General features: G+C 50.9%; 8 protein-coding genes across 8 annotated transcripts; 4 read left to right on the top strand and 4 right to left on the bottom strand.

The window, feature by feature from the left end:
• Positions 1 to 618: 618 nt before the first annotated feature.
• Positions 619 to 5,774, bottom strand: N7500_002383 (uncharacterized protein; the record flags this gene model as incomplete). The annotated part of the gene is made up of 10 exons (XM_056673529.1): positions 5,717 to 5,774; positions 5,574 to 5,642; positions 5,457 to 5,515; positions 5,184 to 5,373; positions 5,005 to 5,113; positions 4,882 to 4,941; positions 3,600 to 3,806; positions 3,360 to 3,509; positions 3,037 to 3,290; positions 619 to 2,985 (listed from the first exon to the last, which is right to left on the bottom strand). Exons 1-10 carry the CDS (start codon positions 5,756 to 5,758, stop codon positions 619 to 621), a joined length of 3,507 nt encoding a protein of 1,168 aa, XP_056534054.1. The 5' UTR covers positions 5,759 to 5,774.
• A 1,031-nt stretch (positions 5,775 to 6,805) lies between these two features.
• N7500_002382 (DJ-1/PfpI family protein) lies at positions 6,806 to 7,522 on the bottom strand (the record flags this gene model as incomplete). Its single annotated transcript, XM_056673528.1, has 2 exons — positions 6,806 to 7,461; positions 7,516 to 7,522. The coding sequence occupies 2 exons, from the start codon at positions 7,520 to 7,522 to the stop codon at positions 6,806 to 6,808; spliced, it is 663 nt and encodes a 220-aa protein (XP_056534053.1).
• Positions 7,523 to 9,565: 2,043 nt separating this feature from the next.
• N7500_002381 (uncharacterized protein) lies at positions 9,566 to 12,166 on the top strand (the record flags this gene model as incomplete). The annotated part of the gene is made up of 1 exon (XM_056673527.1): positions 9,566 to 12,166. The coding sequence occupies one exon, from the start codon at positions 9,566 to 9,568 to the stop codon at positions 12,164 to 12,166; it is 2,601 nt and encodes an 866-aa protein (XP_056534052.1).
• A 590-nt stretch (positions 12,167 to 12,756) lies between these two features.
• Positions 12,757 to 16,455, top strand: N7500_002380 (uncharacterized protein; the record flags this gene model as incomplete). Its single annotated transcript, XM_056673526.1, has 2 exons — positions 12,757 to 15,806; positions 16,326 to 16,455. 2 exons carry the CDS (start codon positions 12,757 to 12,759, stop codon positions 16,453 to 16,455), a joined length of 3,180 nt encoding a protein of 1,059 aa, XP_056534051.1.
• A 121-nt stretch (positions 16,456 to 16,576) lies between these two features.
• Positions 16,577 to 19,938, top strand: kgd1 (alpha-ketoglutarate dehydrogenase KGD1; the record flags this gene model as incomplete). Its single annotated transcript, XM_056673525.1, has 3 exons — positions 16,577 to 16,798; positions 16,916 to 18,960; positions 19,026 to 19,938. 3 exons carry the CDS (start codon positions 16,577 to 16,579, stop codon positions 19,936 to 19,938), a joined length of 3,180 nt encoding a protein of 1,059 aa, XP_056534050.1.
• A 669-nt stretch (positions 19,939 to 20,607) lies between these two features.
• On the top strand, positions 20,608 to 22,640 carry N7500_002378 (putative PHD finger domain protein (Ing1); the record flags this gene model as incomplete). Its single annotated transcript, XM_056673524.1, has 4 exons — positions 20,608 to 21,003; positions 21,074 to 21,723; positions 21,777 to 22,525; positions 22,582 to 22,640. The coding sequence occupies 4 exons, from the start codon at positions 20,608 to 20,610 to the stop codon at positions 22,638 to 22,640; spliced, it is 1,854 nt and encodes a 617-aa protein (XP_056534049.1).
• Positions 22,641 to 23,042: 402 nt separating this feature from the next.
• dscB lies at positions 23,043 to 24,124 on the bottom strand (the record flags this gene model as incomplete). Its single annotated transcript, XM_056673523.1, has 2 exons — positions 23,043 to 23,726; positions 23,858 to 24,124. 2 exons carry the CDS (start codon positions 24,122 to 24,124, stop codon positions 23,043 to 23,045), a joined length of 951 nt encoding a protein of 316 aa, XP_056534048.1.
• Positions 24,125 to 24,449: 325 nt separating this feature from the next.
• Positions 24,450 to 26,418, bottom strand: N7500_002376 (TFIIH subunit TFB1 family protein; the record flags this gene model as incomplete). Its single annotated transcript, XM_056673522.1, has 2 exons — positions 24,450 to 26,218; positions 26,277 to 26,418. The coding sequence occupies 2 exons, from the start codon at positions 26,416 to 26,418 to the stop codon at positions 24,450 to 24,452; spliced, it is 1,911 nt and encodes a 636-aa protein (XP_056534047.1).
• Between the last annotated feature and the right edge of the window lie 531 nt (positions 26,419 to 26,949).

Raw genomic sequence — 26,949 nt, 5'->3', positions numbered from 1 at the left:
GTCGCCGAGTCAGTCAAGCCTTTCAAGACAAAACGACTTAATGACATAACTACATAGCAAACATATGGGTGAAGGAGGGAGGGATGCTCTGCGCCAATTCCATTTGAATCAAATGACTGCCTCGCGTGGTAACACACTAAATGCATACATTGGGATACGTTTGAGAGCGTAGTCACTTTTGGTACAGCCATTACAAGAGTGGTCAGCTGCTTAAAAGGGTACAATCCTATTTCATTGACATAGCATATCAGACAATGTGGAAATATTACAAGTGAATCATGCCAGCGGGATCAACATCAGTCGCGATTGGACTTTTGGGTCCCTCCGAAAAAAATTGCAGACGCCTAGAGTCGTGATTCACATACATCAAGAACAGGAAGACATAGGGCGAAGTAGAAAGAGCGCATATTACACAAAGGGAATTCAAATGTTTCAGGGAAGTGAACAACAAGGGTGAAAAGAGCAGAAAGGAAAAAAAAAACAATGTGGCCATGCTACTACGTATACAGGGCTGGGTATCATATAGTACAAAAAGGAGAAGAAACATGATAGAGGCAAAGAAATATGGAGTCAAAAGTAAAGAAGGAGTAAAGCAATGATGGGGGCCTCTGGAAAAGCTCAGGCCCTGCGAGCACGGCGGCCCATATACCGAGGCCGTCTTGAACAGTCATCAGAATGAACAGCCATCTCAGACTTGGGTCTGACATAGGCTTCCATGGAGTCCGGCGTTTCAGCACGGGGGATTCCAAGCCCAGGAGTAGTTTCATAGGCTAGACGTGATGGAGCGCGATTCTCCTTCTGTCCAGAGTCAATGGGTCTCTCCGCCCCGGGGATACCCACAGAGTCAGAGCGTTTACTCTTGATCCAGCTGAAGATACCCAGGGAGCTGCGCCGTTTGTGCTCGACGCCATGGGACGTAGAAGGCCGTGCTGAGGCTGTTGCGGAGCCCGGGTGGTCGGCAAGTCTTGACATCGTCAAGGACTGTGGGAGTCCTCGCGGTCTAGAAGATGAGAGCGGTTCTTCATGATGGGCTGGAGGGTTGGAGAAGTATAGGTCGGTTGGGGCGGTGATTATTTGGGACATGGGTCTTTGAGAGGTGCCGCCCATTGTTCTGGTTTTGGGGATTACAGGGGATGGGGCACCGTCTTCATCGTCGTCTTCAAAATCGTTCAGAATTGGTGAGCCTTGCAGACGACGAGCGTTGTTGGTCGAGCGGTTGAAGAATGGAGGTATGAAGCTGAGGCGTCGACGAGTCTCGGGGTTGGCTTCCGATTTGGGCTCTGACTGGGCGAGGTCGAGCGGTTGTTCTAAGATATCTAGAGTAGTCATGTCCAGTGTTGGAATACCAGGGACCTCGGGCTCGCTCGATTCCGAAGCGACACTGTCGTTGTCATTGAAGGTAGCTGGACTGGTGGCATTGCGTAGTGGTAGCTCTTGCTGTTGAATTTCGTGGTGGGTCTCACGGGGCATGGGCTTGCGGGCCCGTGGACTTTGCCTTGCAGCGGCAACCCAGTCTTGAGGTGTGAGTGGCGAAGAGTCGCGGTCACTGTTGCGCTGCTCCGGAGTCATTGCCTTTCGTGGGCTGCGGACGCGTTTGATTGTGGGGGTTGATGCTTCGTTGCCGATTGCGTGGTACACATCTCCTAAGGTCTCAATGGCAGGGTTGCTGGGGCTTCCGGGCCCGAGAAGTGCGCTGGCTTTTGAGGACACAGTATTGAATGAGGGTAAGATAGTGCGGGACTCATCAGCTGTGGCTCCTAGGCGGGGAGTATCACTGCAATTGGCTTGCATACTGTTGAAAAGCTCGCTATCATTGAAGCTGTAGCGACTGGCTATCTCTTCCGCAGAACGTGGGTGATTAGCTCGCCTACCAGTGAAAAGCTGATCCTGCTCAGCCTGTGGGCTCTTTCGGGCTGTAGTGCTCCTATTTGACCCATTCGACCCATTCGACCGGTCTGCACCCGTAGCATATGCCGTACTCATAGTGTCAGGGGTGGGAGGAAGCCTGACGCCTCCGAAAAGAGTTGCATCCAATCGTCCCCGCCCACGCGGCTTTGGGGCGTACAAGTCTGGTGTAAAGGTGGAGATGCTGGTCCTGGTAGCATCAGACGATGCTCGATTCTTACGTCTCGTGATTATCGTCTGATTTGCGTCTTCACGGGTCTGCATCCACCGATCGATCTGATCTTCTTTGCTTTCTTCCCGTCCGTGATGGGGAACATAGCTATCCAAGCTGCCTGCAGCGGACGACGATCTCCGAAGAGGAATCTCAAGCTGATCAAATTCTTGCCACCTCGTAGGCGTGTCGAACGGGTTCAGCTCACTGCATTCACTCAGGACACTCAGTCTGGGTGATTCGGGCTCCATGATTTCGGTGGTCGTGTGGAAGCTCTCTGATTTCGACAATTCCGTCCTTGCAGAGTGGGACTGGGTTTCTTCTTCGGGTGTATAAAGGCTCCGCAGAGTGGCAGTACTTTTATTATCTGCTCGTAGGAAAGAGGGTGCTTTCGAGAGTTTGCGTAGCTCAGAAGATGTCTGGCGTTGAGCTACGCTCAGGACACTCGAGTTTCGCATGGAAGACTTTCTCTCTGGTATCTCAATCGTGGCTCGTGGTTTCCGCGCGAAGGTGTCAGACCCATCGGCGGTCATCGGGCGTGATATAGAAAGCCTGGAAGCCCGGCCGCCGTTCTCCAGCATTTCAAGTTTCGATTCCAACTGACAGATGAGCTCGACAGCTTCGGTAACAGCTAGGTCTCGCTTGTCGAGGTCGATTCGGAGTTGCTCGTTAGATTCACGTAGGATCTGGTTGTCTTTCTCGGTAGTTCGAAGCTCCTCCACTTCCGCTACTAAATCGTCCATGTGCGCTAGTTGTTCTTCCATCTCCGCCATGCGTTCAAGCTTCTTTTCATATGCAGCCATTTGTTGTGTACGGTGGAAGACCTCGAGCTTCAGATCGAAATTGAGCTTGTTCATCTTCGAGACATACTTTGGACGAGTCAGCTAGTGCATATGGTGTTCCCGTTCTCCTGAGCTTACTTGGTCCATTTCTCGCATGCCCATCTCTTTGGGTCTTCTCTGGCCAGCAGAGAAAACGTCGTTCACTTTGCGTGCTTTATCGGACGCAGCATCTTCCTGGACTCGAGATGTCTCCGGAGTTTGGGAAGCATTCTCTTTATAATCTTCTGATATTGTTCCCCGGGAGCTTCGGTGCGCGCGTTCTTCTTTCAGTAAATCCTGCAAGAGGGCCGAGGCGGGGTTGACTAATGTAGGGGTAGCAGGTTCTAGAGTTTCTGGGCGACGAATAATCAGTCATTTATGTTCTCGGGTCATCCAACGTTGTTGAGAATTGGAAGACATACCAGGTAAGTGGTTTGGTGTCCTTGTGCCCCGGTGGATAGGGGACTGATCTCCCAGCCATGAGACTTCTGGACTCATCCGAGGCGGAGTAAACATATTCGTTCGGCCCTTGACCCGGGAAAGTGAAGGGTGTTGAGGACGTCCTGACAAGCCTTGAGGGATAAGCAATGTCAGCTTCAATCAATTAACCCTGAGATATTTGGAACCCAATACAAGTAGTTGCCAATTCAGAGATCACGTACTAGAGTTATCTTTAGAAGAGACACTGCGTTTGGGTACAGCCCTGGAATGATAAACGGGGCTTTGAGAGTGCGAAGGAGCAGGCTGACCAGCGGCTGAGCTCCTTCTTTTAGACTTCTCATCCATGGTGGCTGCAGGCATAATGTTTACCGAATGCACATAATTGACGTGCCGTGGAAAGCCCCCAGTTTCCCGGTTTGGACGCAGCCCTGCAGTATCCTGGTCAATCAGTGGACACCACGGTAACAATTTTCTGCACAGTCCACCGGCCGCATCGGAGGATTAATCGATGGGTCTAGGATATTGATGTCGATTGGATATGCGCCAGACGATGTATTAAATGATTGGATGGTGTTCAGTAACAAGTAGGCGCGATGCGAGGGATGCAGATACGTCGCAGCTGGGGAGGCGATCAGAGGTTGGTTGGGCGAACCTGTGGAGTGCAAGGTTTTGATTTGTAGAGTCAATAGATCCGAATCAAGGCACCGAGTCTCAGTTTCAAACCCGTTCAAGGGAGAAGGGGAAGGCGGGGACTGGGCCAAGTCAAACGAAGCGAGGGTGCGAACGAATTGTGATAAATCAATACGGAGTAGACCAGGAAGAAAAAGGTAGAAAAGGTAGGCCCCACTGTAAATGTGTTTTGATTAGGATATTGTACAGTTGCCATGAGAGAGGTACGGAATGGAAGAAATCGAAGAATGGAAACATAACCCAATGTTTTTTCCCAGCCCCCCCCAGGGCTAGATTCAATAGGCTCTTTAGCACGACGATCAATTAGTTGCCAACACCAATCGGATCTGGGCCGTGGAGTAATCTCACTTTGGGGTAGTTTCTGATCTCATAGGCTTTTGACGGAATTTGATGAAAAGTTCCCGGGTACTTGCATTGTAAACGTGGAATGAATCTAGTCTTTTATATATAGTATAGATATACCTCTATTATAGATTCAAGATAAATCTAATACCTCCATATTCCGTATTCCATATTCTAGACTTCCTACTTTCTACCTTTTGATATATCAACATTCATTTCCATGGAACCAAATTCCCATGTCTCCACAGCCTCGGACCTGTCAGGTTTTGAGATATTTGTGGACACGGAGTACGGAGTACTGTGTCTAGGTATCTCATATTCTACCTAAATCTTTATTACAAATGACGGAAAATAAACCACGTACGTCATAGCGTATCGCATTGAAGAATCACATCGTCGCATAAAGTGACTTCCATGAGCGAGCGCAGCTCAGAGCCCAGGAAATATGCCCCATCACAAACTATTACTTACGTTTCGCCTCACCAGACCATATCCGCATATCCTTGGCCCGATCATGAGCAGCGCGGAACACTATTAAGCCGTATCTGTTAGTGACCGTCCTCACACCCATCCGGAGAACAGGTCATAACCTACATTGTCGCTCAGTCTCATCCAGCCCGCGGAGGAAGTCAACCCCACCACCGACTGCACCACGCGAGTTGTGCGCGTGATCAGCGATCTCTGCCGCTCGTTTCTTAAATGCCTGAGGGCTCGTTAGTCTCAGCTCAGCGAAGGAGCTGTTTTCACCAGCCACGAAGATCAAAGCCACCTACATCTCCGAGAACATCAACCATTTCTTCTTCCTCGAAGAGTTCGAGAATCCGTTCGCTCAGGTTGTAGAAATGCGGTGCTAGAGCACGCAAGTCAAGTGTGCGGGGATCTGCCTTCAGCGCGTTCATCACCCTTTCCGAAAGTGCATCGGGCATGTCGAGCGTGACTAGACGGGCCGTTCCTAAACGTGCCCTACAGCGACCACATAGCACGTTAGGAATATCATGAACTCTACGTTTAGTCTTTGAAGTAGACTTGACTGGGTGGGACCTTACCCGATCGAGAGCATTTCACCTAGCCATAGTGGAAGGTCGATCCGGGTTCCAGCTTTGATCTATGCACGGGTCAGTAAACTCTGTGACTGTGCAGTGGATAATAGAGTATAAACTCACATCTTCGCCCGCATTGCCCTCTAGAATACCGAGTCCGGGTACTTCGAGCTCAAATGTACACGGTAGTTTCTGAATCCAACAAGATTAACAATTGTTCATTTCTGCGGGTTGGTCGTGAGCGCATGTGGTCATAATAAACCCACCTGTGCATCAGTCAAGATGGAGTCAATATCATAGTAAGACATGATGACACGTCGGAATATTCATGTTCTGTTGATCGCAAAGTTTTGAGATTGAGGCGCGTCGATAACGGCGCGCGGTCACGTGTTATACACGAAATGTCAAATGGGTGGAGAAACCAATACATAACATCCACCACAACTACTGGGAGTTAGGTGCTTTGGGGATCTTTGTCTCTTTTCTGGCCTTCAATGGCTATGACAAATTCAATATGATCTAACAGGACAGAAAACTATAGCTCGATGATTCACGGTTATCCTGCACTTCCAAGTCATCGACTATAGATATGTACTCCATACCAATGATACCATGCGAATAACAAAGGAGAGCCCCCTTTTATTCACAAGTGACTTTTCTACTTATAAAGTCCCCAGAAGGGTCATTTCAAACTTCCATAGGACTAAAAATACAAATACAATCCTGCGTGTCGGACCTGAGTCCGAGATTTTGTGCTTAGTCGCTGACCCCAGGAATAGGTATATGTCACCAACCCTATGTGGCGTTACACACATGGATGGATACATGCATGCCACATCGTCCCGATCAAGAGACGTATGTTGTATTTGAATAGAATATTTTCATCTTGTCACTCGATGAAAGATGGCTCGGCGCCATTAAAAAAAGCCGACCTACTTGTAACGCTTCGTTTCTTGGACATCGACGAGTTTCAGTAGACCTATTTCTGAGAATCCTGTTAATCCTAGTGGACTCAGACTGCTAGAATTGAGGCCATGACATCTGATCAGTTCGACCTTGTTCACTGAAGAATGGCACAGATTCATTGGATCGGATTTAATGGTTTCTCCTTGTATCAGAAGATAACCTCGCATCATTCGGCTTCTTCGACTAGAGGAGACGGATAATGGCACAAGAAATACTTATCCAGTGAGCTGAGTTTGTGGATAGCCTATGGATAGCTTTCTCGCCTCGGGACACAGGGAAGGGTTTATCTCATATATAGCCGGCATAACCTATATTTCCTTTCCCAGTAAATTCTCAAAACGTAGTGAAATTTCCCAAACGTAATGGCAGTCATGACCATAGAGACCGACTCACAGGCCATGCAGTTCAGCAAATGGATCGTGACTAGTGTCCTCATGCCGGGTATATTCCATGATATTCGAGATTTTCCTCGCCATATCGCTACCATAGACCTCTTCAATCCAAGCAAGAGTAACATCAACCCCAGCACTAACCCCAGATGAAGACCAAACATTACCATCAGTGACCCATCTCGCATGAGGAACCCAATTAACTTTCACAGCTAAACCGGTGATCTCAGCCCAAGCCATCTTATTCGTCGTGGCTCGTTTTCCATCCAGAACCCCTGCTCGTGCTGCAAGCCCCGAGCCCGTACAAACCGTAATGAGATATTTCAGCTGAGGATATACGTTTCGGATGTACGAGATTACTTCTTCGATTGCTGGGCTTGAACCGCGCGTTCCGATGCCACCAGGGATGAAAAGCAGATCCAAACAAGGCGCTGTTGCAAAGGTGTGGGTTGGCAGCACGCTTTGACCTATGGCGTTGGCAACCGCCTGTGGTTTTGTTGTCACTGGTTCTAGTGTTGAGGATAAAAGTGCCAAGGTCACATTGTGGCTCCATGAGAGGACATTGATGCAGTCCATTGGCCCGAATACATCCAGGGCTTGAAAGCCTGGGAATAGCACGACGCCTACGCGGAGAGGGGCAGCCTGGTTTTCGGATTCTAAATACTTAATCTATTAACATGTGGAATATGTGCTGGAAGTGAGGGTCATACCAGACATATTGTTGGCTTTGATAGAGCGAAGAGAGACAAGAAATGATTGGTTCTCGACAAACAAGCAGAAGCTGCCTACTCAGATGGATAGATAAGTAGTCGACGTATTTCACATGCGAGTGGCGCAGCTGAAACGCCATTGGAGGCCTGACGGACTAGGCCCCAACCAGGTGACTGTCACAACAGTCTTGACGCTGCTAGGGATAGTGTTTAAGCCCTTCTATCTGTGGTTGAAGGCGTAATCTCCTACATTGAGATTGCTTTAGAACGGGTAATCTGGTCTTTATGTACATAAACAGCTATTGGAATGGCCGAGCCACAACCTTGCGTAACTCGGAGCTCGGCAGCTTTCCATGATCCGGATATGATCCAGGCGATCACCGTTTCCCGGGAAAATAAGCTTAACTGTCATACCGTTTACACAGACATGTATATCAAACAAATAACCAATCAAGCATTACGAGAATTTTGCGGGACCATCACGACAACCGCCTCATTTCTGGTACCTTTATTGCTTTCCATTCTACATATAATAAGATAAAATGCAAACCCTTTGATAGTGTTCCGATATACACACTATTTTAATAATAGAAGTTGAAATCCCTAGTGCGCATAGTAGCGAACAAACCCCATTCCAGCTAGCACACAAATATGCTCGAGATGAGGGTTGAAAAATACCCATACACTTGCAATTTGGCCAATGGGTACAGCACCGAATATTTCCCCTGAATCTACTACCATCCAAGCTCCTCACTTCTTCCAAAATGGCCACCGGCCTCTGACTTTCTGTTGCTGTATGGGCACGTGCGAAAGATCAATATGACCTATTATTGAATTTGAAAAAAAGTCATCCAAGTCTACGGTGCGACCTGAGGAATGCCATGGAAACTGGCGCAGCCCCAATCTCCTCCGCCAGGATCCCATGGTGATCACTTTCTATCGAGAATAATGATATTCCTTTCTACAACATCGGCTACGGCAGACAACAGATTATCTCCAAACATTTCAAGAAAATCGAGTGAAACAGTTTGATCTCACCTCTAGTTCGTCAAATGGCATCTCGGGAAGCAAGAGTTGAGATTTGCGGTGCTGAAGGGTCCGCAAATCTGGAAGCAATGCAAACATGGTTGAGATGCAATTAGACAAGACAAGACTGGGATATAAGGCAGTCATGATTCCCGGGAGAAGGGGAACTCAGATGATCTGGCCCGGAAATGTGTTCATCGACATTGATTTCTCGCAGAAGTTCAAGCGGCAATACATGAATCGTTGTTACTAGTTGAGATTGATGAGTGTAAGATGAGGTCTATGCAAGGTTAGTATGGTATCGGCTCGGTACATACAACATAGATCAGGTCAAACGACTATTTCGAGTCTCGAGCACTAGTATATTATTATTCGTCAGTTGCCAGCGAAGCAAAGCAATCTAACCTTGAAATGGGAACAAACAGTTGAGACTACGATATCTGTTGATGACCTGATTGGTCCGGGGTTGTCATGCACTTCAGCTCAGACGCAGACACCTCGGTATTGCCGATTTAGGTCTTTCTATGCATGTTACCGGGAAATCCGCAGAAAGGTAACGAGGCCAGAAATAGTAGGCATAGGGATTACTCTGCACTCCGTACTCCGTAGTGAGGTGTATATTCTAAAGGGGGTCAAGACATTGGAATGCTTTTGAGACAAGAGTACTTTATATATCCCAAATGCCAAGACCTCTAGAACAGAGTGGAGAGAGGAGCAGAACAGAGGACATGAACGCAAAGACCCCCTTAAAGTGGCTTAGTGGGTTTTATTCCTTGATTTAGGAGGAAATTACCATCGTTATTATTAGCAAAATATCACTTCGATTTGACATTCCAGGCTTATTCAAATTATTGTACGACAATCCAAAATTAGCCGGCCTCCCCAACTTTCCCTTTTTCTTTTCCTTTCCCCTTCTGACTTTGGGCTTTGTCTGGGTATCCCGGCTATTTCCGTCTCCTTTTGATCTTGAAATCTATCAATTAAGACTGGTCTGAATGGATAGTCGGTGACTAGGACCTATATTATGGCGTACAATGCCGTCGCTCAAGTTGACCACGAGGTGGCTTCTGTTTCTTCCGCTTCTGCATCACGCAGCCCGTCGCCCGCTCATGGACATGCATTTGAGCAGCTTCCGCTTGATACTGATCACATCGGGGGAGGGAGCCACCTAGAAATTGCAAAAACCACAGACAATCCCGGCTTCGGTCAGTTAGGTTCCATTATCAGCTCCATGACTTCTACCAGCTACGATGTGGTGGAAGACGATGACTATGACGCCGTTCCCTCCCCCGAAGAGCGATCCAACAGCCTCCGCATTCCACCACTCAATACAACTATACCGCGACATCCTTCTCCCGATCCTCCCCTCCACAGCGCATGTAGCGAGGTTCCCGTACCTCTGAGCCACCCTACCCCGGATTTGCAATCGATACAAGGAGCCTACAAAGGAAATGTGACGCGACTGGAAGAAAGCGCGGAGCAGCTGAGCTCGTGCTCCGCGGATATTGAGAGCGAGATCCGTCGCATCGATCAAGAGCAAAAGCGCCGCTCAGTCAGTTCCGCATCCAATTCAATCATTCACCGGAATGGCGCATTCTCCCCAGCAGGGACTGTTTCTTCCGCCCATGAATCAAATATGTCCCCCGCGCGTCAGCGCTCTGTTTCAGGGGCGCGTCTGGCTCAGCTCTCGGAGCCTGCACTTGATGAACACGAGCATGAAGTAGATGAATTTTCCGGGCTCCCTGATCTACCGCCGTCGCAGCCCCTTTTCAATGTCCAGAATGATTACTATTACGACCAATATATTCCCCAAGGAGCTCCCGCAGAGGCAGAGATAGAGCGCCGAGCCTCGGTCGCATCGAATGATACCTACCAGCAGGCGCGAACACTGTTCACCGATTTCGATGGTGTCCATTTCACACCTATGGAACCTGGTCGTCAGGTTTCTTTGGAGCAGCCGCCGCTCGCCCGCAAGCCTGAACATTACAAACACCCACAAGCAGGAGAGAACATGGTGTTTTATCCCGCTCCTGTTCCACGCATGTTGAATCTGCCACCGAAGTTGTCGCGCAAGGAAAACATTGACCGGGATAAGCGTCGAACCCGTCTCGTAGGAGCCATAACCGCTGATGATAGAAAGTCAACCGCCGTGCTACCTGACGCCGATCAAAAAGGCTCACGCGATAGCCACGGCGATAAACGCAAATCGAAACTGCCACCACATCTCCGTGCGAGTGTGTTTTTTGATCAGCCGAGTACATCACTCCAGGTCGAGGTAAAGCATGAGTCTGCGGTTGCTACGCTGGAGAGCATTTTGGACGCCTCTGCGAATGCACCTGTTTCGGCTTTCACTGATCACCCGTATGCTGGTCACATCGGCGCGTTTATCTACAACAAATCAAAACGCAAGACCCTGACAAAGGATGTGGCAGGGCAAAAGACAAGTCGTCTTTCGCGAGCCACAATTGGCCGGCCTTATAGCACTATCAATTTAGACGAGCATGGGGAACCTGTCACTTCGCGACACGGATCGGAAGCCGGAAATGACTCGGATAGATTCCATGATGAGCACAGCCATGAGCGTGGGTCAGAAGGCACTGATACCGAAAGTGAAGAACAATCCGAATACGAAGAGGACGAGGAAGAGGAAGAATTGGATTACGTTGGTCCACCAAACACGCTTATCGCCGAATTGGAGTTGCGGAAGCATGAACTGAAACACCGGCGCCGGACGGTGGTGCCTGTGGCTTTCGATGGTATGCGGTCCACTTTGTTGGAAATGGACGAAATGGCCCAAAAGCAAAGTGACAAACGGCGGCAGCGCCCCGTCGCTTTGGCTTGGGAAGGGCGGGACGAAGACGATGACGTACCCCTGGCTATGCTATACCCCGACAAAGCCAATGTCGAAATTGAGGACCGACCTTTGGGACTGATAGAGAAGCGGCAACAAGAAGAAAATGAGCCTCTGAGCTCACGCCGTGCTAGGTTGCGTGGTGAACCAGTTCCGCAGCCGGAGCAACGTCCGGCTACAGTGTATGCAGCAGAGCCTCCGATGGATGTTCCTGAGCCGGCCGCTGAGAGTGAGGATGAGACAGAGATAGAGACCCTTGCCGAGCGACTTCAACGGTTGAAGGGCCATAAGCGCTCGGAAAGCAAATTCGCCAGCGACTTGATGGCCGAAATTGATACTAGGGCTGGTGTTGCCCCTCAAAACGCCCAAGAAGTCCCCGGCCCCAGCGGGGAAGAAACACTCGCACAGCGACGCAGTCGCCTTCGGAAAGAGGCTGCTGCTCAACTCGAGCCCCCAAAGAACCCGCGAATGCGCCGGAGCATGGCTGCGCTTACACAAGATCGTCCTGCCCAGCTTGTTCGTCAGTCGTCGCATGATATTTTCAATCAGCGGCCTGTCACCATGTCCCACTATGGAAATCGCATGTCCATGCAACAGTTTGCGCCACAGCGAGGATATCCGACGCCTGCAGTATATCCAATGGCACAACAGTATGGGTACCCTGCGACAATGGGCATGAATGGCATGGGGTATGCTTCAAACATGACCCAACACCCTACTCCGGTCCAAACCGACCCGTACGTGATCGACCGCTGGAGGCAAAGCATTCGTTGAAGGCGAGATACATTAATTTTTGCTTGATGTTTTGTTAGCATAGCATATGGTTGTTTTGAGCGTGTCTTTCTTTGATTTATATTTTTCTGGAAGGATATCCATGTAGCATAGCTGTACGACTTTATAGAGGACTCAACGCATACATTTCGGTGGATTTGATTTATTCTCCCGAGGAAATAGTCACGATAAATATTGAAGCAGGTAGGGGCAAGAATGTGACGCGATATTGTAGGTAGGCCCAGGCACTACAGGAGGGCTAGATAGGTGTAACCTAAGTTTTAGCCGCGCGTTACATTTGATCTTTTTTATATAAATAGACATCAAGAGATGATATGTCTACTGCAAATTTACTGCGGATTGTGGATCACCCCTTCTTTTCGTCAAATCGAATTTAATGGGCTTACAAAAGCTCGAGGCTCTACCTTGGAAGAAGTCCACGGGTGGGTTCTGCATTCCCCCACGGTCCGGAGTCTGTATATGACAGCGCCTTTGTTCAGCACCCACATGCAGTTGATAACGGCAATGGACTATTACGCCCCTTTATAATCCTTGCAACTTGACTTGGCGTTGTGAGCCTCAAAATAACTGTCATGCCGCCGTCCACCGTCTTCTCGTACTGGCGCCGAGACCACCGACGATGGTCTGCGTCGCCTGCTTCAATCCCCGCGCCTTCACCTGTCAAAGGGGCGAATGAAAGCCCGAATAGCAGCCCTCCGCAGCTCCCAGAGATTTCAGATACACCCACGTTCACCACTACTTTCGACGGTCGCCCTTCACCCGATGGCCCCCTCTCGAACGAGTCGCCGCTCGACATCGATACTTCCAAGCTCAAAATTAACTCATCGGTCGCGCCGCTATCTTCCTCGCTTACGCTTGGTGTCCCATCGTCTGCATTTGAAAAAGAAAGTCGCCCTCATTCCAGCCCCGGCGACTGCGGGGAAGAACAATTTACATCTCAGTCGAATAATTCTCAACTGTCTGTGACGGGTCTACGGTCCGACCAAGCAGACGCAGAGTCGAATTCCAAACCAGGCTCACCCTTTCGACGTTCATTTGGCAAGCAGAAACGATCACCAACCGCGACAACAGGGTCAGGTCATTTCCGGTTCAGAACCTCAACGGATGATTCGCCGGCGGATAAACAAACAATGCCGCAGAAGGATTTCAAGATGGATGCTAGCACAACTGTCCGGCGCGCTGCAGATCGTGATGTGTCCGTAGAACAGACAAATCACAAGTCGGGCAAGGCGATGCTCCATCTCTTGAATCCGATGTCCCTCCTTGCGCGCAGGCGCTCCTCGCAGATGGTCAGCTCTCGGGCAGAAGATATCAAAATCAAGAATCGGAATGTTCCTGCCATGCCAGATGACTATGACCCCAGAATTCGTGGAAAGATTGTCCATGACTTCTCGGCGCCCCGGCCCCGTCGCAATCTTTCGGCCACTCAGCGGGATACAGTTGTGAATGGGCAAGATACTTCACCACCGCAAATACCTAGCCAACCCCGTGGCGCCCGCTGGGATGACCAAGCAAAACGGCATAGTGATCATTCGCCTGTTTTTAAGGAACATTTTGAGGACCAGAACGTTTTACAGGTGGAACACAAGGGTTATCTCCAGTCATCACTATTGACAGGCCAGTCACAGTTGGGTCCTGACAGCTCGCTGCCTGTCTTTGCGCGGAATTTGCCCTCCCATATACCAGAAGGAACCGATATCTCAGAGCAAACTGTACCTAAGTCAGAAGAACCTCCCCCAAGTCCACCCAAAGCAATCTCCCATGCTCACCCTCAGCACCCTCAAGACCAAGATACTATTCCTAATGTGCCCTTCAATCCCTCAGCCTTGCCAAGGCACCTCAAGAGCAATGCCTCTCGATTCAGCTTCGATATGAGCGGAGTAGAATCCTCTTCACAAGAGAAAATGCTGGAAGAGAAACATAAAGCCAAGGAGGCTTCTCGCAGAATGGAGGATGGGTATTTTGATGACTTCGACGAGGACTTTGATGATGACATGATGGACGACCTGGATGGTCTGGAAGAAAAGATTCCCGGCGTCAACGCAGACGCCGATGATGACGATTTCGATGATTTCTCTGTTTCGCGAAATATCAACGACGCTGAGGCTAAGTCCTGGGCTATCCCAGGATTGTCACCCGTCGTTGGTAGCCCGATCACTGCTGCACCACCAGCCCCCACAAACACCTCTCATCTTACATCTCATCTCTCAGAGAGCACAAAATTAGACGATGGCCTCAGCCAACAACTGCATGGGGAGAATCCCTCTATACTTGCCAGAACTGATGCGACGTCAATCATTTCCCAGGTTCCGGCTATGAAACAACCGACCCAGATCCTCGACGATGATGATGATCTTTATTTCGATGACGGCGATTTTGGAGATCTTGCTGCCGATAACCAAGATGGCGGCTTTGATGAATCTATATTTGATGATGTAAACAGTCATTTATACGAGCGAAAACCAGTCGCCCCTGTGGCGCCTTTGCCTACGGAGAGTGTGGCCCCTGGTGGGCATGACTCGCTGGTAGGGAAAGAAAGCCCCGTGGCCGAGAGGGGAGTCCAAGGACTGCAGCACATGCCTAGTGTGGCTAGTGATTATCGGGTCACAGGATCGGTCAAGCGTGGCCCACTCGGCGAGCCAATACCGAATATGGGCCCTGCCCGTGCCCATGGTGGTGTGCTCACAGAGCAAAATCTAGATATCCTGCACAATGCTCTAGCTTTCGCAGCCAACGAAGCATCATATAGTGGGCGCTTTGAGCGCAAATTCAGCATGAGCGAAGCATCCCAGGGGCAAGACAGTGCAGCTCAAACATCGCAGACAATAGACTCACAGCCGGGTCTGATTTCTGATGATAGCCGGATCAGCCAAGCTGCAGATGCCATGGCCTTTGAAGATGTCTTCGATGATCAGGCCTACGATGATCAGGTCTATGATGATCACTTCTACAATGACTACGATGATTCGTACCTCGACGACGCAATCGTTGCTGCTGCTAACGCCGAAGCTCTTGAGAACGATGACGATGGCTTCTACGGCCAAGAGTTCGGCTTCTACGCACAGGCAGATGGCAACGGCACTTCTGAGCTAACCAACGGTGGATACTTTGGTCCGCGACGGGTAGAAGGTCTCACGCGGAATCACAGCAGCCGCGGCAAGTTTCAAGAGCCTAGCTTGACCCCTATCACTGAACGAAGTGAATGGAGCACACGTAACTCTATGATCTCGGTCAAGGCTCACGGCGGTACCCATCCAAATTCAGCTCTAGCGAGCCCCGGCCTGGCACAGCTTGTTGACATGGGCAATCTCGACGATGAGATGTCGCTGAGCGCACTCATGAAGCTACGTCGGGGAGCCTGGGGTGGGAGCAACGGCAGCCTGCGCAGCAGCGCAGGCAGTCCACCACCACATACGATCTCGCCCTCTCACCGTGCAAGCTTGAATGGCGCTGAAGCAAGCCCGACAGTCTCTGAAGCCAAACCTTTCAGTGCTGATGAGGGGACCTCGACTAGTGTCGGATATTTCAATGACGACAGCCACCTACGTAGTCCTTCGGCGTTGTCGGGCCGGCCAGATCATGAAGAAATTCCCACCAGCGGACCTCAGCGACTCAATGTCTTGTAATATGATGCTTGATTTCCTTTTCTGGATATAATAATCCATTATCTTTCTGCATATCGCACATGCCCTTTGGTGCGGTGATATTTGCATTGCCACGATTCCATGAATTATCGAATGTTTTATAGTTCTAGATGTTAATATCAATCAATCGTAATCTGATGGAGACCTTAAATTTCAATCTGGTTCAAATCTTATAGACAGGACACTAGAGAGATCCATGATTAATAGTAATCCTTTTTAGTCCCATTGGGCCGAAATCTCCCGTAAGAAGAGCCCGAGTACTTAGCCGGCTGCGGAGAAAAGTGGCTGATTGGGGCGCCTCTTAGTGTCTGTCCCCGGGCATCGGCTGTAAGTCGGGCTGAGTCAGCACACCAGCCTCACTGCCGTGAGATCCGTCATTCTCGGCAGCTCTTCCAAGGTTTCTTTTGCGCTCTTCTTTCGCTTCATCTTTCCACTCCCCACACTTTGTTTTCTTATCTAGAGCGTTGAGCTCTCTGATGAGTCCCGATTCTATACAGGTGCTACGGCAATACTAGTCGACACCTGCTCTGTGATTTAATTCGTACGTGTACTTACGCCTCTTCCTTTCCCCCGTATTCCGGTTTGCTTGCTGCAGAACAACCTGGCAATATTAGGCTGACACTATAGCATACAGTAAATCTGACTATTTGACGTCTGATTTGGCCAGAATCCCGAACGGTTGTCTTCCGATTCCCCTTTCTTCTAGACCGAAAACTTTACTAGACCTTGATCCAAGAAAAATCCCGCAATGTTCAGAAACACTGCTTTGAAGGCCACCAACAGCGGCATGCTGCGTGGTGCGACCTCCTCGTCATGCCGGCGCTCATTCCACCTCGCTACGAGTGCTCGCAGCGCTTCAAAAAGCTCCGGCTTCAGCATGACCGCCCGTCGGCCTCTTGCTGTTGTCGACCGTGCTTTCAACGGTGCCCGGTCCTACGCGGCTCCTGCCGAGGGCCAAATCCAAGGAGTGGTAAGCAAGAACAACCTTCATGATCGGTAGAGATCCGATCCGGGTTCCCGATAAATGAAATAAATAAACGGGGCATTCGACTAATGCGACGGCGCGTTTTCGCCCTCACGTGGACAGGACCCCAACGATTCTTTCCTCACTGGAAGCACTGCCAACTACATCGATGAGATGTACATGGCATGGAAGAATGATCCCTCGAGTGTTCACATCTCATGGCAGACTTACTTCAAGAACATGGAGGAGGGCAAAATGCCTATATCCCAGGCCTTCACCCCTCCCCCTACTCTCGTCCCCACCCCCACCGGCGGTGTCCCCCAGGACATGCCCGGTCAGGGACTTGCAGGTGGCGCCGACGTGACGAACCACTTGAAGGTTCAGTTGCTTTGCCGCGCCTACCAGGCCCGTGGTCACCACAAGGCCAAGATTGATCCCCTCGGCATTCGCGGAGAGGCCGAGGCCTTTGGCTACGACAAGCCCAAGGAGCTCGAGTTGGACCACTACGGTTTCACCGAGAGGGACTTGGACCAGGAGTTCGCCCTTGGACCCGGTATCTTGCCCCGTTTCATCACCGAGTCCCGCAAGAAGATGACTCTGCGCGAGATCATTGGCGCCTGTGAGAGGATCTACTGTGGTTCTTACGGCGTTGAGTACATTCACATCCCCGATCGTAAGCCCTGCGAGTGGATCCGTGATCGCTTCGAGATCCCTCAACCTTACAACTACTCGGTTGACGACAAGCGCCGCATCCTCGACCGTCTGATCTGGTCTTCCAGCTTTGAGTCCTTCCTCGCTACCAAGTTCCCCAACGATAAGCGTTTCGGTCTGGAAGGTTGCGAGACCCTGGTCCCCGGTATGAAGGCTCTGATTGATCGTAGCGTCGACTACGGCATTAAGGACATCGTCATTGGTATGCCTCACCGTGGTCGTCTTAATGTTCTGTCCAACGTTGTCCGCAAGCCCAACGAGTCCATTTTCAGTGAGTTTTCCGGTTCTGCTGAGCCTTCCGATGAGGGATCCGGCGATGTGAAGTACCACTTGGGTATGAACTTTGAGCGTCCTACCCCCTCCGGTAAGCGGGTGCAGCTGTCTCTGGTTGCCAACCCCTCTCACCTTGAGGCCGAGGACCCCGTTGTTCTTGGAAAGACTCGTGCCATCCAGCACTACAACAACGACGAGACCAACTACGACTCCGCCATGGGTGTTCTGCTCCATGGTGACGCCGCCTTTGCTGGTCAGGGTGTTGTCTACGAGACCATGGGCTTCCACTCCCTCCCAGCCTACTCGACCGGTGGTACCATCCACCTTGTCGTGAACAACCAGATTGGTTTCACCACTGATCCTCGTTACTCCCGGTCTACCCCCTATTGTTCCGACATTGCCAAGTCCATCGACGCTCCCGTCTTCCACGTGAACGCCGACGATGTCGAGGCTGTCAACTATGTCTGCCAGATCGCTGCTGACTGGCGCGCGGAGTTCAAGCGTGACGTTGTCATTGACATGGTCTGCTACCGCAAGCAGGGCCACAACGAGACTGATCAGCCTTCGTTCACCCAGCCCCTGATGTACAAGCGCATTGCCGAGCAAAAGTCCCAGCTCGACAAGTACGTCGAAAAGCTGATTGCGGAGGGTACCTTCACCAAGGAGGACATTGATGAGCACAAGAAGTGGGTCTGGGGAATGCTCGGCGACAGCTTCGATCGCAGCAAGGACTACCAGCCCACAGGCAAGGAGTGGTTGACTTCTGCCTGGAACAACTTCAAGTCTCCCAAGGAGCTGGCCAATGAGGTCCTGCCTCACCTGCCCACCGCCGTTGAGGACAAGTCTTTGAAGCACATTGCTGACAAGATCTCCGGTACCGGTGTTCCGGAAGGCTTCGAGCTTCACCGCAACCTCAAGCGTATCTTGAGTGGACGCAAGAAGGCAGTTGATGAGGGCAAGAACATCGATTGGGCCACCGCCGAAGCTCTCGCTTTCGGTTCGCTCGTTGACGAGGGCTACCATGTCCGTGTTTCCGGCCAGGATGTTGAGCGTGGTACTTTCTCCCAGCGCCACGCCGTCTTGCACGACCAGCAGACCGAGCGCACTTACACCCCTCTGAAGCACATCAGCGAAAAGCAGGGCAGCTTCGTCATCTCTAACTCCTCCCTGAGTGAGTTCGGCTGGTAAGTCTTCCAATCCTTATTAAAACAACCACCCCGCGTGACAACGATACTAACATACAATCTAGTCTCGGTTTCGAGTACGGTTACTCTCTGACCTCCCCGAACGCCCTTGTCATGTGGGAGGCCCAGTTCGGTGATTTCGCTAACAACGCTCAATGTATCATTGATCAGTTCATCGCCTCCGGTGAATCCAAGTGGCTGCAGCGTTCCGGTCTGGTTGTGTCTCTGCCTCACGGCTATGACGGCCAGGGTCCTGAGCACTCTTCCGGACGTATGGAGCGTTGGCTCCAGCTTTGCAACGAGGAGCCCCGCATGTTCCCCTCGGCTGACAAGTTGGACCGTCAGCACCAGGACTGCAACATGCAGATTGCCTGCATGACCACCCCTGCCAACCTGTTCCACATCCTCCGTCGCCAGATCCACCGTCAGTTCCGCAAGCCTCTGGTCATCTTCTTCTCTAAGTCTCTGCTGCGTCACCCTCTTGCCCGCTCTGACATCGAGGAACTGGACGGCGACTCCCACTTCCAGTGGATCATCCCCGATCAAGGTCATGGCACCGCTATCGATGCCCCCGAGAAGATCGAGCGTGTTATCCTGTGCTCTGGACAGGTGTACGCTGCCTTGGTCAAGCACCGCGAGGCCAACGGTATCCGCAACACTGCCATCACCCGTATCGAGCAGCTGCACCCCTTCCCTTGGGCCCAGCTGAAGGAAAACCTGGACAGCTACCCCAACGCTAAGAACATCGTCTGGGCTCAGGAGGAGCCTCTTAACGCCGGTGCTTGGTCCTACGCTCAACCCCGTATCGAGAGCCTGCTGAACGCTACCGAGCACCACCACCGCCGCCATGTTCTGTACGCTGGTCGCGCCGGCAGCGCTTCCGTCGCTACTGGTCTCAAGGCCGTCCACCTCAAGGAGGAGCAGGAGCTTCTGGAGGATGCTTTCTCCGTTCACCAGGATCACCTTAAGGGCGAGTAAACGCCTTCCCAGTGATTTGACTTGACTACTGTTGATGAGATACTTGGGATCTTGCACTGGCACTAGCATTCAGTTGAGTGTCGTATATTCATTGGTCTTCCTAGAACCTAGCGTGTATTTCCTTGTTGTACTACCTCCTTTATTGTACTGGTTTCCTTTGTGTTATCGATGTGTCCCTAGGTTTAGTTGAAGGCTATGCTAGGACTGTTGGATGTCCTAATCTAAGGTCCTCGTCTATACCTAGATTTCATGCTATATGTAAAATACAAAGAATCATTGACTTTCGAAGATTTCTCCTTGTATTTTTTGTGTATTCCGTTTTAATACCCGATTATTCCCTATTATGTATTGTATTAATTCCAGGTTATTCATGATATGACATCACCCGCGTGTTCGGATGATTCAGCAACGGATGCCTGACGGGTGCCGCAGGCAGCAATCTCACCTGATTTGATTGCTCTTCTCCGCACTCAAACTTCGCAGCAGCAGCGTTTTCTGCATCGATGCCCTCCTGCTGTTACGCGTGGTGTCGACTATTATAAATGGTCCTAGATCATTGCCGAACACCATTGGTTCCTCAAAACTCACTACTTCCTCCTCAAATTGGGGTAAGCTCACCTCGACCCTCCTCCAACAGCGCAGCTCCCAGTCCCGACTCTGCCCTTCAACATGTCTACCGTCTCATCGTCAGTCAATAATCCGTCGGGCCAAGGAATACGACATTCCGCCCGCCAGACACGTACAAATCCGTCTCGGACCTCCAAAACCATCGGACGGTCATCCTTCGCGTTTGGCCAAGGCTCGACAAATGAAATCCCTCCAACATCCCCTGTTCCTCACGGCTTCTATCCTGCGCTTACGCATTTTACCGATGCTATCACAGCGCTTCCGCGCGAGTTCCGTCGCCACAATTCTCTTCTCAAGGAAGTTGATGCGAAAGCGTGGGCCCTCGAGGAAAATTTGCTACAGTTACTCCAGTTCTCCTCCCAATCGCACCCCGTTCCTCATCCTCCTCACCCGGCGCCTATTGTCGGGGGTGTAATTCGGGAGGATGTCTTGCCCAAGGTGAGTTTTCTTCGCGACCTGTCTAATCTGCTACTTTGGGCGTTTACTGATGGCCTCTCTCTGGCGCTAGGATCTATCCCAACCAGCGGAATCGCCCGATAGCCAAAGCCGCCGGCTTCTCTTTGATCGTGTTCGTCAAAGCCTCTCAGATCTGATGATGACCGCCGATGAGAAGAATCACGTCATTTCAAATGCGAACGAGGAACTAGATCGTCAAGTTGTCCGACTGGATACAGTGTTCCCATACATTGCAGGCGAGATCAGCGAGGAGGCTCGGCTAGGCAGCCTGACACACTGGGCGTATTCAAATAAGAGTACCGCAAAGGCAGCGACCAACGAACGCCCGCGCCGAGAAGCAGTAGCGCAAAGGCAGGATCTATCGCACGTACTTCAAGAGGCTGAAGCTGCTAGTCGCAGTGAGGCGCGACGCGATGCCGTTTTGGCACGGAAGCAACGTCGGGCACAGGCCGATGCGGATTACGAGGATACGCGCAGCTCGGGCGCCCGCAAGACCAATAGCGGGAAATCTCGAGGGGGAGATCACGCGGCTGACCCGAGCGTACCCAAGCGTCGCAAGGTGGAACGACCATTACCGGTAGACACTAGTGTACCGATGGAACGCTCTGCTAGCGGCGCTGGGAGCCAGAGAGCTGCGAATAAAGACCCAGCAGAGAAGAAGCGCTCTCGTGCTCCAAATCAAGCCGCTGCTGCACGTAAAAAGTATGGTCTCATCTCGTGGCGCTCACTACTGTATCAAGCTGACTGTATTCTAGGGCCAACGCTTCCAATGCTGCATCGCCCGTTCTGGCCCCATCACCTTTGATTGGGACATTTAATGGCCCGCGTGGTGCCGCCAGTCCAGGACCCAACACATCAAGACCACAGTCTTCACGAGCCCAGCAGAATTCCGGAACTACCACCAATTCTCGCGCACGGCCAACATCGTCGGCCTCAAATCGCCCTAACAACAGTATGCCGTTTCAACCACTTCTCCCGGACCCAGTAATTAACCACATCCCCTTCGCAGACAAAATTGCCGATTCCCGATCTATAACCCGGGACGGACCCATCAAAAATGAACTCGTTCACGCAGACACACACCGCGACTATGAAGGCGACGCCAACGGTAGAACATCCGTTTCCGCGGGCTCCAAGCGCGAGGATGTGGATGGAAAAGCCGGTTCTGCCGAGCTCGAGACGACCAAGGGACGCAACTCCAAGACATCGACCCCTATCCTCCCCGCATTCACAGAGCCCAGCCAACAACGCGCAAGGCCCACGCGAAGTCAAGACCCGGCCTCTACCAAACGAACTCAGAAGAAGCCAATTCCACAACCTACGATACCCTCTGACGACGAGTCGCTTCATGAGGGCGACGACGAAGACGAGGAGGGTGAGCCACGCTACTGTTACTGTAATGAAATCAGTTTCGGTGAGATGGTTGCTTGCGACAACGACGCCTGTCCGCGCGAATGGTTCCATCTGTCGTGTGTGGGCTTGACGAAACCGCCTGGGAAGAATGGTAAGAGTGTTCTTTGCCTTGTTGAAACTGTCCAGATTGCTAACAGTCTCTACTAGTTAAATGGTATTGTAATGAGTGCAAGGAAAATATGAGACGGAGTCGCAATGGGCGGTAACATGTCCGATTCAGGATTATAGACATTGATGATGTGGCGTTATGTGGTTTTTTTCAGTTGGGACATACTCTAGCGCGGATACGGCCTTGCTAGTTGATATTCTAGACTTTATGCATTTGCAGATATTGTCTGGCCTTTCGCTCTAATTCCCACCCCTCTCTTTGATCATCGAGTATTGTAGTATTCCAATATACTTGATTACGAATGGCGAGAATTGCAAATGTGGGAACACCACATGAAGGGATCGAGAATGAAGGTATGGAAATAGGGCTTTGAAAACGAGCTATGTCTAATAGTGCCTCCTATAAACCCAAGAGTCCATTCCAACTGTCCGTAGTACATCTATACCAGATAGACATGTCCAACCAGTCTTGCATAGCTCAATTAAAGAAAAAGTAATCTTTACCAAGCACCTCTCAATCGATCAACAAACCCACCACCCTCACCAGCACTGTTTCCGCGTCTCTGAGCCTGACCACCAGACCCCTCCAACCCAGAAGCCGAAGCAGCAGCTTCACCCTCCAGCCTCCGTCGTAAATCCTCATACCTTTCACCCTCCGCACCGCCAGACCCAGCCCCAGACCCGGAGCCAGAACCACCCCTCCGCTCTTGCTCGCCAACCACCCAAGCCGGAACCCGGAACCCAGTGCTGACCGGTGACAGACCCGGTAGCAACTCCGCGCGCCAGGCTACACCGACGATCCAGCCCAGGGCTGACGGGAGGAGCATTGCGGGGAACTGGGAGAGGGCTAGCTGTGCAGCGACAACGTAGGTGGTTGATTTGTCGGAGAGGAGGAGGGATAGGCTTGGTGCTGGGGGTTTGGGCTGGGTTGCCGATGTATTATTATCGGGGGAAGGATCATTACTCGTACTGTTGTTTGTTGTAGTGGGGGAGGACGTGGACCCGATGCGGTAGCAGTATGTGTGTGGGATAGTGGCGTGGTACTGCGCCAACAGGGCGAAGATGGTCGCTGTTGGGCCGGAAGGGAGGTAATTAAGGTTGTTCAGGGAGAGTGGGCGGATTAGGAGGGTAAGGAAAATTGGCGGGAGGAGAGTTGTGTAGGGTAGTGTGGTGAGGAGGAAGGTCTGGAGCAAGCAGGTGTCAGCAATGGATTTCCGGTTCATATATGACGTTGTTCGGTCTCTTCGTTCCTTCAGGTCATAGCTGGCTATGCATATCTGCAGGAACGAAGACAATAAGACAAGAGAGGACTAACCGCCATCTTCCGTTTCCCCCACGCGCGTTCGACAACCCGCAGATGGTAGACCAACATCGCGGCGAAGAGGGCCTCGGTGGAATTGGTGAAGCCAGCTACCTGCCATACCAATGCACGCCAGAACTGTGCATAAGGCCAGATATGGGGTGATACATAGATCACGGCAAGGTGTTTGATGTCGAAGAGGGAGAGGGCGATCGACGATGCGATCGTGTAGATTAGAAGAGCTTTGGTGAGGGGCGCATTTGTGAGGCCGGAGGTGAGCATCTTGAGGCCCCTTGTGTTTCTTGTTTAGTATCTGGCTTGGGAAATCATCCAAGTTGGAGGGGAAGGTGAGTTGGAGAAAGTTCGGTGCAGTTGGAGGGGACAGATGGCACTAAATTCCCGAAGTCCGGGGAAGCTCGGTATGCCGACCTTCAATGTTGTTGAATCTCTACAATCACTTTCATGTCATTTTGTATATACTATGTAGGTCAATGAGGTAACGAGATTTTATTCACGGTACGAATCAAAACTCTCTTAAGGTATCATAATGTACATGCCATGTTCAATATCCAACTCCCGAGTTGTTTCCTTCTATTTGGCCCACCTCTTAACCAGCCAGGGCCGCTTCTTTATTCTGTTCGGCCAATTCTTTTTGGTATCGAGTCGATGCGACCTCCAGCGCATGGAGTGTAGGACCAAGAAGTTGGTTCACAACTTTCTGGCCCCCCTCCACGCCTTCTAAGTTGACTCGTAATTTTCGCCCGGTGCTTTCGTACATGTCACGGGCCTGTTTCTTGAGCCGGTCAACTTCGACTTTCCGCTCGGCCTCTGCGTCATTGGCAACAGCTCTAATGCGCTCTGCTGCTCGCTGAAGAGATTCCGCTAAAGACGCGACCTCTCCAGCGCGGTCAGGGTTGCCAGAGAGAAACGCCTGCCAGAACTGGTGCAAAAACTCCGTAGTTGTCGCGTGTGTCAATGTCAAGCGGTCAAAGAGCGCTGTCGACAACCCATATGTTTCTGATGCTGCTCGTTCAGCCATGTGAGCACGGCGCTCACGCAATGCTTCCAGAATCTGAGAAAATGCATCATGTAGAGCGGCAGATGACCCGACAGGTCGCCGGCTAGCAGGTGCATCCTCCATCTCTTCGTCTTCATCATCGCCAGGGTCCACCAACTTGCCCAGTTGTGTATTGCCCTGTGATGGGAGATTTTGATTGATCTCCGCACGAAGAATCTGAAGAAGCTGATCCGGATCTTGTTTCGCAAATTGCTTGGTCTTATCCTCCTCCTGCCCATGGCTGAAGAACCGACTTTGATCACGAATGTTCAAAGTGATGCGACTTTGCTCTTCATCTCCACGGAGATCTTGCAGCTGAAGTTTTTTCCATGCTTCTTCGTTGATGCCGATAGGGGCACTCATATCACCGTCCGCCGGAGCCACATTGGCCATGATTTTTTCACTCAAGCTGTTCAATGTCCGGATAATGGGTACTTTGTCAACGCCAGATGGTCTCATATCTAGATCAGGTCGGTTTCCGCCACGCTGGCTGTGGTTTACTTCATTGCCAGCAAGATCCAAAAAGTGATGGATATTTGTGTTGCGGTCCGGCAGACCAGCCTCGTCCGTTCGGAGGTATTTGTCCAGCACGGCATCGGTTGCGTCGGCCTCTGTAATCCGCTCTCCACGCAATTTTTTGAACAGCCGACTCTGGAAAAATCGTGACCAGAATTGTTGCTCGCTGAGCTTCGGCACATTCTCGTCATACACGCGTTTGACTAGTGGATGTTGTGTGAAGATGAGTTGAATCTGCTCTTTGCTGATATTCAACCGTGTCACGTTATCCTCGACTCGAGGCTTAAGTGAGGATAGCACATTATACGAGCCACGGATTTGGCCCTGTTCGATTGCATGCGCTCGCAGTAAATGTAGTCGTGTTGACCAAAATTGTGATACAAATGACGCAGACGACAAGGCTTCCGGTTTTGTATGCAATCCCTCGAAGAACATTCGCTGCAGATTTGAATCAGATCTTAATAAAGACTGCTGCAGCTCCGTGTCGGACCGAAGTCTATTATCCTCGTCCAAGGGATTCTTCGATGTCGCGGCAGATGTCACAGCGTTTGCGATCGCCATTGCCGCTGATAGGCCCTCAGGTCCACCTCTAGGCCCCGGTGTCTGGGATGGCGTGGCCGACTTTGCCGCATTGACCTGAGCACTCAATGTGTCTTTGATGAGATCGGCCTGTGAGCGGGCGTCCGCCCCGGCTGTAAATAGGAAGACATACTGATCGGGGGTACTGTTCGGAGGCGCATCGGGGGCTTGGGCAAAGATTTTGAGCATCACTTTCGGGTTGGAGGCTGGGGTCTGTTGTAGATCTAAGAGTCGCGCGAGTCAGCAAAGAGACGGACGCATGGCCAGGGAGTGACGACATACTAGTGATATTGGCCACAGGGATCGTGATCGTGTTCCCAGCCCCTGCTACTGCGGGATTCCATGAGACTGAGTTCTCATCTGCAGATATAGCTATGATTCCATCTTTCTTCTTGTAAGAGGCCGCTCCCCTCGGGGGTGACATCGTCGCGTGTCGCTTCCACTATCTTCAAAGGCGACAACGAATCCACCCATCGGGATTAGCAGTTCCTCAAGGGCGGCAATTGGCGAGGATGGTCTGAGACCTTCGTGATAGACAGGGCGTGTAGAGGTGAAACCAATAACGAGAAATGCGGCTCTTCTCTAAGGCATCACATGACGTTTGCCAAGCGTCACTGGGAAGCCAAGCCCTAAGTGAACGAAGCAACAGTTCCATCTGTGAGGTTTAAACGATGTAAATAATCTGGAATATTTATGGCGTTTATCTTTGATTTGGGTTTTTGTTCGAAGCAAGTCCTGTTAGAGACGTGTACAAGCCATCGTCCCTCTTTCAGTATATCTACAATGGTATTTCCTTGTGATTGAGATGAAGAAAATATGTTACAAATGTACTATCTCGCACTTGATTTATCATTTCTAGATGGGAGAATACTTGATTCCAGTAAGGTCATGACTCATAGCTTAGTATTTGATTCGAAATGCTTGCTTTCGATACATACTTGGATGAAAACTAGCG

The sequence above is a fragment of the Penicillium coprophilum genome (genome assembly GCF_028826855.1).
Source record: "Penicillium coprophilum strain IBT 35676 chromosome Unknown utg000002l_segment0_segment1, whole genome shotgun sequence".
In the NCBI taxonomy this organism is placed as follows: domain Eukaryota; kingdom Fungi; phylum Ascomycota; class Eurotiomycetes; order Eurotiales; family Aspergillaceae; genus Penicillium; species Penicillium coprophilum.
This window is presented reverse-complemented; position numbering and strand designations above follow the sequence as displayed.